This window comes from Silene latifolia, chromosome 5 (genome assembly GCF_048544455.1).
Source record: "Silene latifolia isolate original U9 population chromosome 5, ASM4854445v1, whole genome shotgun sequence".
In the NCBI taxonomy this organism is placed as follows: domain Eukaryota; kingdom Viridiplantae; phylum Streptophyta; class Magnoliopsida; order Caryophyllales; family Caryophyllaceae; genus Silene; species Silene latifolia.
In genome coordinates this window covers 8,926,656-8,938,703 of record NC_133530.1, presented here as the reverse complement: position 1 = coordinate 8,938,703, position 12,048 = coordinate 8,926,656, and the positions used below count along the sequence as shown (strand labels likewise).

General features: G+C 37.3%; 2 protein-coding genes across 2 annotated transcripts; one reads left to right on the top strand and one right to left on the bottom strand.

Annotated features, from left to right (window-relative positions):
- The first annotated feature begins 3,967 nt into the window (after positions 1-3,967).
- Positions 3,968-5,453, top strand: LOC141654776 (uncharacterized). Its single transcript, XM_074461891.1, has 8 exons — positions 3,968-4,045; positions 4,147-4,170; positions 4,502-4,557; positions 4,681-4,770; positions 4,878-4,962; positions 5,044-5,115; positions 5,203-5,289; positions 5,406-5,453. Exons 1-8 carry the CDS (start codon positions 3,968-3,970, stop codon positions 5,451-5,453), a joined length of 540 nt encoding a protein of 179 aa, XP_074317992.1.
- Positions 5,454-8,947: 3,494 nt separating this feature from the next.
- On the bottom strand, positions 8,948-10,803 carry LOC141654775 (protein FAR1-RELATED SEQUENCE 5-like). The gene is made up of 2 exons (XM_074461890.1): positions 10,710-10,803; positions 8,948-9,957 (listed from the first exon to the last, which is right to left on the bottom strand). Exons 1-2 carry the CDS (start codon positions 10,801-10,803, stop codon positions 8,948-8,950), a joined length of 1,104 nt encoding a protein of 367 aa, XP_074317991.1.
- Between the last annotated feature and the right edge of the window lie 1,245 nt (positions 10,804-12,048).

Below are 12,048 nucleotides of genomic sequence, written 5' to 3'. Positions count from 1 at the left end.
AATGCAGGTTTACCTAATTTCTTCCCTAAATCAGTTGTTCTTCAATTTGCGGTGGATTAATTGTTGATAATGATGATTGATTATCATTCGACTGCCGTTTTCACGTTCTGCTCTACTTAATCGCTCTATTTTCTATAAAATCCGCAAGTATTCTGGTATGTTTTGATCTTCAACTTGTAGTTGTTTATGCCTATTTCTTCGATAATTTCTTTTATTAAGCTGAATTATCCTTTGATAAGCTGAATCTATCTTTGTTGTTGTCTTTCGGAATCATCAATGCAGGTTTATCTGCGTTACGGTTGAGAATCTATTAATTAGGTATTTGTTATTACTGTCGTGGTTAATTTTAGGTATATTTTTGTTTATGTTCGGATTATTCATTGATTTTATTTGATACTTACTTCCGTTCGGTTGCATACGAGTTTTTGTTTTGTTTCAACTTAGGAGCATCGTCGTCTTGGTGTGATTTTACATTTTTTCCTCCTTGTTTTCTTTGTTTAGCACTCTAAGTTTAACACGATTGAAGTTTTGATGTTTTTCTTTCTGAGATTTGTGTTGTTTACAACCTTCTAGTTGTTGTTTTTTCTTGTTGAGCTAATTTTGTGTGTGTTTTCCACGTTATGTCCTTGTGTTTACTTCAGATTTAAGCTTGTGTGTGTTATATGCCTTTTTCATACATTTTAATGGTATCAGATCGCCTAGGTACGTCAGAACTGTTATCAGTCACACATTGTCAGTTCATAGGTACATTCATGTGGTGTTTGTCTTTACGATATGTCCTACGTATTTGTGGCATTTTTGTATGCTTGGCATAAGTTTGTGTGTGCGGTATATGATTTTTTTGACTGTTTGTATTATTTTATTTATTTGTTTTTGTTTTGTTGTGTGTTTCAGTTGGTGTTTTACACTTAATGTGTAGTTTAGGGTGTAGGTGCACTTTAATACTCGTTAATCACGTCTATTTAGCCCATACGTATGTTATTTTTGAGTTTAATAACAATGACTACATCAGTGCCCTTTTCAAGAGGGGGACCACATCTTCATTTGTTTTGCATTTTATTTTTTCCCGCTTTAACATATCTGTGATGCCCTTGGTATGTAGGGAGAGTTTTTTTTTCATGGATTGTTTGTGTGTTGATGTGAGTTTTGTTCATTTATTGGGTTATGTGCCGGTCATGTACGTCATTACGGGTTATATGTACGTTGAATGAGTTGCTGGATACGTCTTTTAGTTTATGTTGTGTGTATAAATGTACCTATGCATATTGTTTCTGGAAACCTTTTTACATGGCTTATTTTTGTTTCGCTTGATCCTTTACAATGAGGTTACTATGTGTTTTCAGACCGTGTTATATAGGTTCAGTTTATCACATATGTCCATACGCATTTGTTGTTATTTAGGTACATTGATTACATTTGACATCTACATTTTTTATGATAACAGGTGTCATTATGAAGAGAACACGTTTAGAAACATCGGCACTAGATGGAGAAGGGACAAGCAGACATCGAGCAGTCCATGTCTCAAGTATGCAACAAGCTGGATGTGATCCTTCCGAAGATTTTCCGGTATTGAAAACAAGGATGAGTCCTAGTGGTCTTTTAAATTTCATCAATAGTGGCCTCTCCGACAATCAAATCTCAGATATTCAAGAGATGGGCTTTGGCGGTATATTGTGCCTTAAAACGGATATGCTTCCCGGGCAGTTAGCACACTGGCTTGTCTCCGGATTTGATCCATTCACGTCTTCCCTATTAAACAACCAGTTGCCTATTCGGGATGAAGATGTTCATCTTGCCACAGGGTTACCTATGGGTGAGGTAGAAGTAGTGCAAGCCACTCGTTTTGACCAGGCACGAGGTGTTTGTAGAGATGGTTCTTTGCATGGAAGTCTCGGTTTGAGGGTGTTGACAAAGTTACCTACACCCACCTATTGAATAAGATGGCTGAACAGAGACAAGGTGGGGATGATTTCAAGAGAAATTTTATCGTATATGTTGTGTCTGCGTTTCTTATGGGAATTAAGGGAAGTGTTCCAAGTGTGCGAATACTCAAGTGTTTGAGTGATGTCTCCGTGATTCCAAACCGAGATGGTGCGATTTTACCCGAAGAAACTTGATTGCAAGTGTTGAACAGTGGAGAGATGATAAGGAGAAGGAGGCCAATGAGAGAGCGTAAGAAGATCTATAAAGGTCCTATCATGGTTTTAATTTTCATTTACCTCGATAGGTCGGTTTTAAGGCTAGAACGATTCTGCGGTGTTCCCAACATTATGTACATGGACGAAGGAAGCGATTTCTTTGCGAATATCTAGAGAAAAAAGGGAAGCTCATCGGTTTGGTTCTGGTTTTATTGATTCACAGTTGGTAAAGCACCCAGATTGCTTTGGTCCTGGGTATGTGGAGAGCCGTGGCGATCAAAGACACGATGTTGTGTCCGAGGATGATGATATTGTTGGTAATGACGAAGATGACGCGTCGACAACAATGGACGTGATGGGCACGATGCCAACAGATCACACGTCAGTTCTTGCATTGAAACGTTGGCAAACACAAATAAAGCCCTTGCTACGCATTTGGAATTTCAGATTCTATTAATGCGCAAGCGTATAATGCCGATTCTGCAGTTGTTTGTCATTTGTCGCCATGGCAGACTCTCTACTAGGGGTTTCCGATTAACACCACTGGTGTACTGAAGATGAGGTTGGGACAAAAGTGGATCGCGGACGGGGTGACCCAGTTGTTGGTGGCGTGACAAAGCGCATCGATGAATCTGCTGCTTTGCCCGGGTTCGGGAGCGATTCACACACTTTGTTAAGGATACGTCTACTACGGGGGTAGGTCGCCTCCGCGGTCCATGGCGGTCGTGTTCCATCTACACCAGGAAAGCGCAAAGAATGACGATCCTTGTTGGAACGATCCTACCTTTGTGGCGGCGGCCATCGCGTTGGGTAACGCGTTCAACAAGGATCCGGTGGATGTACTGTACCAAAAGAAAAGACGAGTTGCTCCCGAGTTCCCGACCTTCAATCTATTTCAATCTCAAGATAAATCGCAGCCGGTGGTTCTCCGGACTGTCCTTCGCAATCGTTGTTTCCCCGTCTGCTTTGCTCCTAATGCACTGTTGCTTCTCCCGATTGTCCTAATGAACCTGTTGAATCAGTTCACGTAGTCCACCATGCTGCTAACATAGAGACCAAGAGAGGTGTAGTTGTTCCAAACGTATACAAGTCACCTTTTATTCAAAGGAATATATCCATGTTTTCCGAATTGAGCCAATGGGAGAAAGATGTTTCGACTTGGTTTTTGAGGAAGGATCTGATGAAAGGTATTTATAATCTTTCTTTTTTACAACCTATTTCAATCTCAAGTTTAATGTTTAATCGTGATCAGTTTGTGGGGTAATTCGTTAATATATCAGAACGTTTCTATATTTTTTGTCTATTGTTTCTGATTGTCTTGTTATTTTCAACGAGGTATTGTTCAGAATCGTTTGTTCCACTAAGAAGGTACGATTTAGTGTCCTTTATCTCGACACAAAGATTTCTACAAATGTGATAAATGCATGGGCTAATCTATTGAACAAGCGAGAGGAGTTAAAAGCTGCCTCATCCCCTTTGCGTTTATACGCTTTTGTGACTCATAATGTAAGTTTCCCTATGATTGATTTATGTTTGTTTTAACCTTGATTTTATCAATGTTATGTTTTCCTATATAGATATTCTTGCTATCGTCCTACCTGACTTTATTTTGGTTGTTAAATATGTTTAACTTCAGGGAATCAAATGTGAAGATATTACCGAATACGATAACGTCAAATTGGTGAGCTTTCAGCATCTGTATTTTTTTATTTTTAGCATCATTTGTCAGTTTTGTCTTGTTTAGGTTTCTACTAAGGTTAATATATGTGTTTTAAAACCAGATGATGTTCCCTTTTACACTCCGTGAGCCATCCGTCCGTGTTAACATGGTGTCTCGAAAGATTGAAGTCATTCATCCTATGCTTCCTAAATCAGTGGACTTCTCTGATTCTGTTCGCATGGTGGTGAGAACATGATTTTTGCGCACACCAGTTCACTTTGTCAAACGTTTAATTTAGTTTTCTCACTCCGTTGACGTTTCTGATTGTAATCTGACTTTTTTCAGAGGGATTTTGTTCGATGTGACATGGTCTCCAAATCATTGATTTAAGAGTCAGTTTTTCTCATGTGAAGAATTCGTCCCCAAAACGCATGTGATTGACGTCGTTGATGATGGCATTTATCTGATGTGTTACATGGAGACATATACGGGGTCCCGCCAATTGCTCAAATCTCAGTTCATAAATGTAAGATACGTCCTTTTTTTTTGGCTATGTACGTTTAGTAAATAAGCAATCACAACTTTCTCATTAACAATTGTTTCACATATTGAACCATCCGGTCTAGATCGGGGTGCAATTGGCAAGACCCTTCTTAAACAGAAGATGAATCTTTGTTTTGCGGTTTTGTCGTGTCCTCAGAACGAATTATCAAAACAAGTGTTGATGGCTGCGAAGCGTCTTAACGTCAAATCTGGGCAAGCACCCATTTTTTTATTTTTCTTTTTCTTTTTTTTTTTTGTTTTCTTTTTTGTTTTCTTTTTTGTTTGCAAGTGATCGTTAACCTTACTAAATATATTGTCCTTTTTCGTTTTTTAAAGGAAACAAGCGGCTGTAAAAGAAGTGGAATATACTGACACGCACCTGTTAGACTACGTGTTCCTTATACGTGCGGGAGAATCAGCTAAAGAGTAATGTTTCATCCTTTTTAGTATGTTTACCTTGTCAACTTTATATGTGTTGTTAGAAGTAGCACATAATAAGCTTTTTTTCGTTGGTGTATATGTTATTTTTGTAGTGACGTAGTCGTCAAGACAAGCTTTGGTCAAGTAACAAAGGAAGGCATGTGCTCTTTGAAACCCCGGAAGTGGGTTGCGGATATGGTATGGTGACTACTTAATTTTCGTACGTGTTTATTTCTATTTTTATGTAGTATAGAACAACACTCGTTTTTTCAATTTTAGGTGATCGATATGTTCGGGATCTATTCAACTATGCTAAAGCCAGATTTGTTGTATATCCCATCTACTGCACGTGTGAGTGTTACCCTTCTCATCCGTGATTAACTTTCTATTATCAATTTGAATGTTTGTCTTAATAATCGATATGTTTGTCTATTCTAGCATCTCAATCCTCAACGAGATAAAAATCTTGGTCGCAATTACATCAAAACATCATATATGCCTACAGATGGGGTGTGTGTGAAAGCCGTAAGTATATTGTTCTTTTTTCTAACTTTTGTGGATATGTATCACATGTATTTTTTTCGTTTATGAAGATCAAACCCATTTCATTCATACCATACGTCTTTTATTTTTGTCAACAGGTTTTTATACCCATCATTGATAATGAACACTGGTTTCTTATTGTGTGATCCGGAGATGAAGACGAACTATATTCTCGAACTCACTACGTCCTAAGGATATCCGGTGCCGACACCAACTTGCTGCGGAAGTGGTATATTTTTAAAAATATTATAATTGTTCTCGTTCAGATAATGCTTTCCTTGAGGATTCATGACTACTAGGTTCAATCTATCATTTTGTTTTAGGTTACTAATGTCTTCCAGATCTTATGCCGGTCCAAAGGCTACAAGCATCTTGTAGGGGTGCCTCTAGCTAAGTTTTCGACTGATTGTTCCTCTCAGCAAAAAATGTAAGTACTCATCTTTTTTAATTTACTTTTCATTTGAGTATGTCACACTAGGTCGGTTGTTAGGTACATTTAATGCAAAAGTATGTGCGTCGCGATTTAAATGTCCCATGTTTTTATTTGATTTTTGTATCTTTGGACATGGGGTGTCTTGTGCACGGATGATAAAGTAAGGCCGCCTGTGTTGGTACTTATTCTAGTTTTGTTTGGCGAAGGTTTGATTGCGGCGTTCATGTCCTCAAATGGTTAGAAGCTGGCCGCAACCGAGGTCTGTGGGAAGACAAAAGCAACTTCAAGGCGTTGGCTGGATTTAGGAAGGACGTCGCGCTCAAATTGTTACGTTGGCAGGAGAACAATCGTAAGGTATTCAAAATAAATCCCATTTTTCATTTTGTCTTTATTGTTAGTTTTAACTGATCACATCTGTACAAGTGCAAGGTTTACATTGTTTTCTTTTCTCATGTGTGATATGTAGGCTTACTAAAAGTCATGGGAGCGGCTTTGCGTTTGGCAGGATTGTGGCTGACATGTAGGCTTAGTAAACGTCATGTACATCTTATGGACTTTGTGATGGTGTAATTGGGGTTTTGTTGCATTGTATTAACTACCTTTACGTTATTTGTGTATCTGGTTTTCTAAGTACAAGGCGTCTTTTGAAACGCCTTTGGTTCATGTTGTTTTCATTTGTGGCATCCCGTTGGATATGGAATCATGATAGCTTTGACCGTTTGTAATGGAAGGGCATCTACTTTTTGTGGATAATATGTAGGATATGCATCCCATACCGTCTGTCTGTGTTTAGACAAATGTTGATGGCTACGTGGCAATGGGCTAGGATTCGGGCAACCTCTTTTAATTACTAAGTATGTTGATCATGTATAACATGTGCACCAATCGTGTTAATACTCACGCTCATCGTGTATAACATGTGCATCAATCGTGTTAACATGTTTACCAAACATGTTAATAACCACAACATCAATTGTGATACCATACCAATACTATATTCTTTAACAACCCACCAACAACCTTTTTTTTTTTTTTTAAAAGACGCCTTGTACAATATCATTTGTGACTATTGAAATCAATCGTGTCTAATGAAATCATCAGGTAATAGATAATTAGATGTCATACAATATTAGGATTTTGTCTATGTAACTTAAGTTCGCGAATCTTTGTTTTTTAATATGTTACGCTGCGTTTTTTCACAATTAATACTAATGTGTACGATTTTCATGAAAAACATGTGCAACAGTCGTGTTAATAGTCACGCTTTTTGTGAAGAAATCTGAAAGTTTACTTTTTACCATTTCACATATCAAAAAATGAGCAGATTCATGAGCTCTTTAATATCTAGAACGCAAGCCTTCCATAAACTTTCACTTGTATATGATATAACAAGTGTTTCCATCCACAATTCTGACAGATACACTTTCAGCCTTGCCAGATGCACATATAATCCATGTGGATACGCTATTATGTTGTGCTATAAAACAAATGCTATAAAAAAAAAAAAAAAAAAAAAAAAAGATCAAAAACAAAACAAAAAAATGTTCAAAAATCCCATATAACAGAGCAAAAATGAAGTCTCAATTCCTCCCGCCATTATTCATTATATTTGGGTATGTGTTCCGCAACTCTTTTCCGTTGTTCATTCCTGAAACGAACAAATGCTATAAAACATTAACGGTTACAAATTTGATTAGACACAACAATAATATCCCTTAATGAAGCACGAACTAAACATATTCAATCTGCACAGTCGTTAATACAGCATGAACTGAAAAGGCAACATCATTAGCAGCAACAGGTATCATCTGCAATTGTCATCACCAGAAAACAACTCAATTCCACGAGTCAAAGGATAGACCAGAGGCTAAAGAGGCGTTTTAAGACTCCTCGTAGGTATCAGATATTCAGATCAAGAGGATATATAGATACTGTCAATCATCTACCACCAGAAATATTAAACAGATGAAAGGAAACTATTTCAGCTTGATCAAATTAATAGCGTACCTGTATCATGGAATCATACTCTCCCAGGACAATTCCAACTATCATGGAATCCTAACTCTCCGCAAGCATTGCATTTCCTGGCCGCTTTCTTCTGTTCTTTTGTAGCTTTTTCCCTTTGGGACATCATTCTTTTTCCAGACCCTTTTGTTTTTGACTGTACAGGAGGTAAGACAACCACTTCCTTTGGTATTTTTGTTCCTAAGAGCATCTCAAGTTCCCTATTCTTCTTTCTCAGCCTATCACCCATGGTACTACTACTACTACATTCCGACGTCTTTTGGTTTGTGCGTTTATCTTATCTTTAAAATCTTTCAAAATTCCAGACAATTCGTCAACATACTCAGTTTTTTGTTGTGAGCGTCACACACGAGAACACCTCGGACCATAAGGTACCAATTTTGTGCCGTCTAACATCTAATGAGTTACAATCTTCAATTAAAGTATGTGGCACATTACTACAAATCGGCTGACATGTTGCCAATTTGCTCCACCGACTTAACAGATACTGTTCTGGAACATTGTCAAGGCCTTGTTCTTTCAACACGTAAAGCGCATGACGGCACAAAATTCCATGTCTCTCGAACTTTTTACAAGTGCGAGTTCACTTTCATTTCGTCGAGAGATAAAGATAACATAGTAAACCTTGTCTTTTTCACGATCAATAATGGGGATGTGTCACCGGTAGTAACCCCTAATATTTTAACACCACGGGTGAAACAGGCACCACCCACTCGTTTTTAAATTCAGAAAACATCATCGGGGTGTAGAACTCGAAGCGTGTTTTTCCAAAGGGTGAGGCGTCTCTAGATCGGGAAGGAGTTCTTTGATTCGGCTATTAATTTAGATTGTTTCCATCATTTGAGCATCCATAGCACTCTCATACCTCATAAGAAACTCAACCAAAGTTAAGTGTGGGTTCATGAAATTTCCGAAAAAGCTATTCTCGGACTCGGACACGGACGTGGTTCTCATTAGTCCACCCATAAATAAATCCCCGAAATAGGTGGGATCCAAAAGCCCTTTTGTCAAACATGGTATCTAACCATTCATTGCCGGTCAGCCCGTATGAAGATATAACTGAGCACCACCGTTCCTCAAACTCAGACGGTTCGATATCTTCTGCCCAAACACAGGAGCACAACTCTTTCATGAAGTTAGTTTCCCGATATAGCGTAGTTCCGATCTTGTCTGGCAGCTTTTTCATGATATGCCACATGCAATATCATCTTTGAGTTTTGTCCCGAACACTGTTTTAACCCCTGATCTTATGCCCCTATCCTGATCAGTAATTATGCATACAGGATACTTATTGCTCATTGCACTTAGAAAATTCTGAAACAACCATACGAAATCCTCATCAGTCTCTTTCCTTATAAGTCCTGCTCCAAATGACACGCATTTTTTGTGATGATCAACCCCCGTGAAAGGGGCAAATATCATTTTATACGTGTTCATATTAAACGTCGTGTCAAAAGACGTCATATCACCAAAAAGACTGTAATTCTTTATAGCTATAGGGTCAAACCAACAAACCCTAGATAGTCGACCACGATCGTCAACATCAAAATCAAAGTAGTACAAACTACACATGGCTTTTTTGTGCATGAAATTTTCAATCATCATTTGCGCGTCATACCCTTTAATAAATTTTTTCACATCCCTCCAAAAATTTTTGAAGTCCTCAAGTGATGCCCCGACATTTTGATACCCTTTCACGTATTCTTTGAACATCCTAAAGCTTTGCACAGGCCCTTTATTCACCTTAGAATTCTCAACAATCATGGATTTATGTATAAGGGTTAATTCTCGTGACTCAGTCAGATGCACCACGGTGTTTGGTGTTGAGAGGAGATGGGTATGTCCTTCATGAAAGTCAACAATAACATATTGACCTTTTTCATTTCTACGGAAAAAAATTTTTGCATTACATAAAATTCTAGTTCTTTGTCTCTTTTTTACCTTCCCTCTAGGCTTACTTTCTCCAGCTTTACTGCACACACAGTACTTAGTCATGACAACCCCATCCACGTTTCGTTGTGTCGACTTTCGCATTTTAAAACCAGAGTTAGTAGCATAAGCCTTATAGAAATCTAGCCCATCATCTAGTTTATCAAAGATCATACCCAAAACAGGCTTCAATTCTGGCGCACATACGGGTATTCTTTCCTTCGGGTTTGTCTCAATGATTGGTGAGCCTGCATCTATGCACGCTACACAGTAGAACAATAAGGGTATAAGCAAGAAGCTCAAATAACTAATGCACAACAAATATAATTTTCGTGTACGCTAATTTAGTCAAAAGCACGAAATCAATTAGAAAACAAAAAACCACGAAATTATCTCGAAAGTTGTGCCACGATCGCTGAAATTTCGTATTTTTCATTATCGACCACTTAACGAGACGCGTCAAGATACATCAATCATGTCTTATAATCTTGTCACAGCGAGAAAGTCAAATGTTTATTATGACACGAATCGGTATATCCCTTAATTATAATTCTAGATACGCTTGCCGACAAAACACAAACGCATCAACTATACTAATATACATGTCTTTCATAAACGTTGGTCTATAAAGGGCGGTTTCGTTCTTCTATCAGGCACGTTTTCCATATAAGGCATATACATCAATTACACTAATATTCATGATATTGAAACAAACGGAATACTGTATAGCGTGCATAAGAAATTTGATCAGCAAGTGTAATAATCAACTCTAAAACAAAGCGCATATCATATACACTAGCCGCACGGTAAGATAACTGTTCATATCCATCGACTCATCAATTCATAATATCAATCAGGCTAACGATACACGTGCAGCAATCGTAATAATTTGTCTTCATATGTTTAAATTAGTATGAATACGCATCAAAATGATCAATAAATACATCAATCAGACGATTTTATTGCAACGATTAATATAAAAGACTTATCTCATCTGATTTTCAGATGTACATACCTAGATGAGACGGTGACTGCACGATATCATTGCTAGTAGCTGGAACAATCGCATCAGTATGTTCCCCCAAATCGCTAGAACCCTCAACATCCATAATTTTCTACGATTAAAATAATTCTGGAATGCCAATCGAAATCACAAAATCGATTGTTAATGCATCAATCACACCAAAACAATCAGAAAAGTATTATATCAGTACATCAATTAGATGATCAACACGATTGATTACGATCAATTTAGTCGATTTTGGCGGCTATAGTCTGTGTGTTTTTCGCGGAATTTCTTGTGTTTTCGCGGAAAATATTTGATTAGATTTGGGGGAAAATTTTGGAAAGTAGAGAGAGAAAGAGATTTTGTTGATTTTTTGGTCAAACAGTCGGGTTTAGCTGGTCGAAATCACGCGTGATTTTTTTGATTAAATTACTATTGTAGGTCGTTCTCACCGTTTGCACCGAGTGATCGTTCTCACCGGATCCCGCCTATATATATATATATATATATATATATATATATATATATATATATATATATAGAGAGAGAGAGAGAGAGAGAGAGAGAGAGAGAGAGAGGCCGGATCCGGTGAGGCACCTCATTATGGCGAGGCGGCCGGTCTCAACAAATTCCTCATTATGACGAGGCAAGATCCGGTGAGTCCACCTATATATTTGAGTCCATGAGTCCATAAAACAATATCACGCACTATACAATACAATATCACGATTTTTTTTTTTCGAAATTTTTTTTTTCAAATTTTTTTTTTCGAATTTTTTTTTTCAATTTTTTTTTTCGAATTTTTTTTTTTCAAATTTTTTTTTTCGAAATTTTTTTTTTCCGAATTTTTTTTTTTTTTTTTTTTTTTTTTTTTTTTTTTTTGTGAATCTTTAAGGCTTGTTTTGTGAAACTTGATCATCATAATTGGTTAAAATCACCTATTTCGCTCTTTTCTTTATTAGGTGAATCTCAGACTTTGTTTTGTGAATCTCAGACCTTGTTCAGTGAATCTTAGAACTTGTTTTGTGAAATTTGGTCATCATAAGTGGTTAAAATCACGTTTTTTCCTCTTTTCCTTATTTTGTGAATCTCAGACCTTGTTCAGTGAATCTTAGAGCTTGTTTTGTGAAACTTGGTCATCATAAGTGGTTAAAATCACGTTTTTTGCTCTTTTCCTTGTTTGGTGAATCTCAGACCTTATTTTGTGAATCTCATACCTTATTCAGTGAATTTTAAGACTTGTTTTGTGAAACTTGATCATCATAAGTGGTTAAAATAACCTATTTTGCTCTTTTCTTTAGTAGGTGAATCTCAGACTTTGTTTTGTGAATCTCAGACCTTGTTCAGT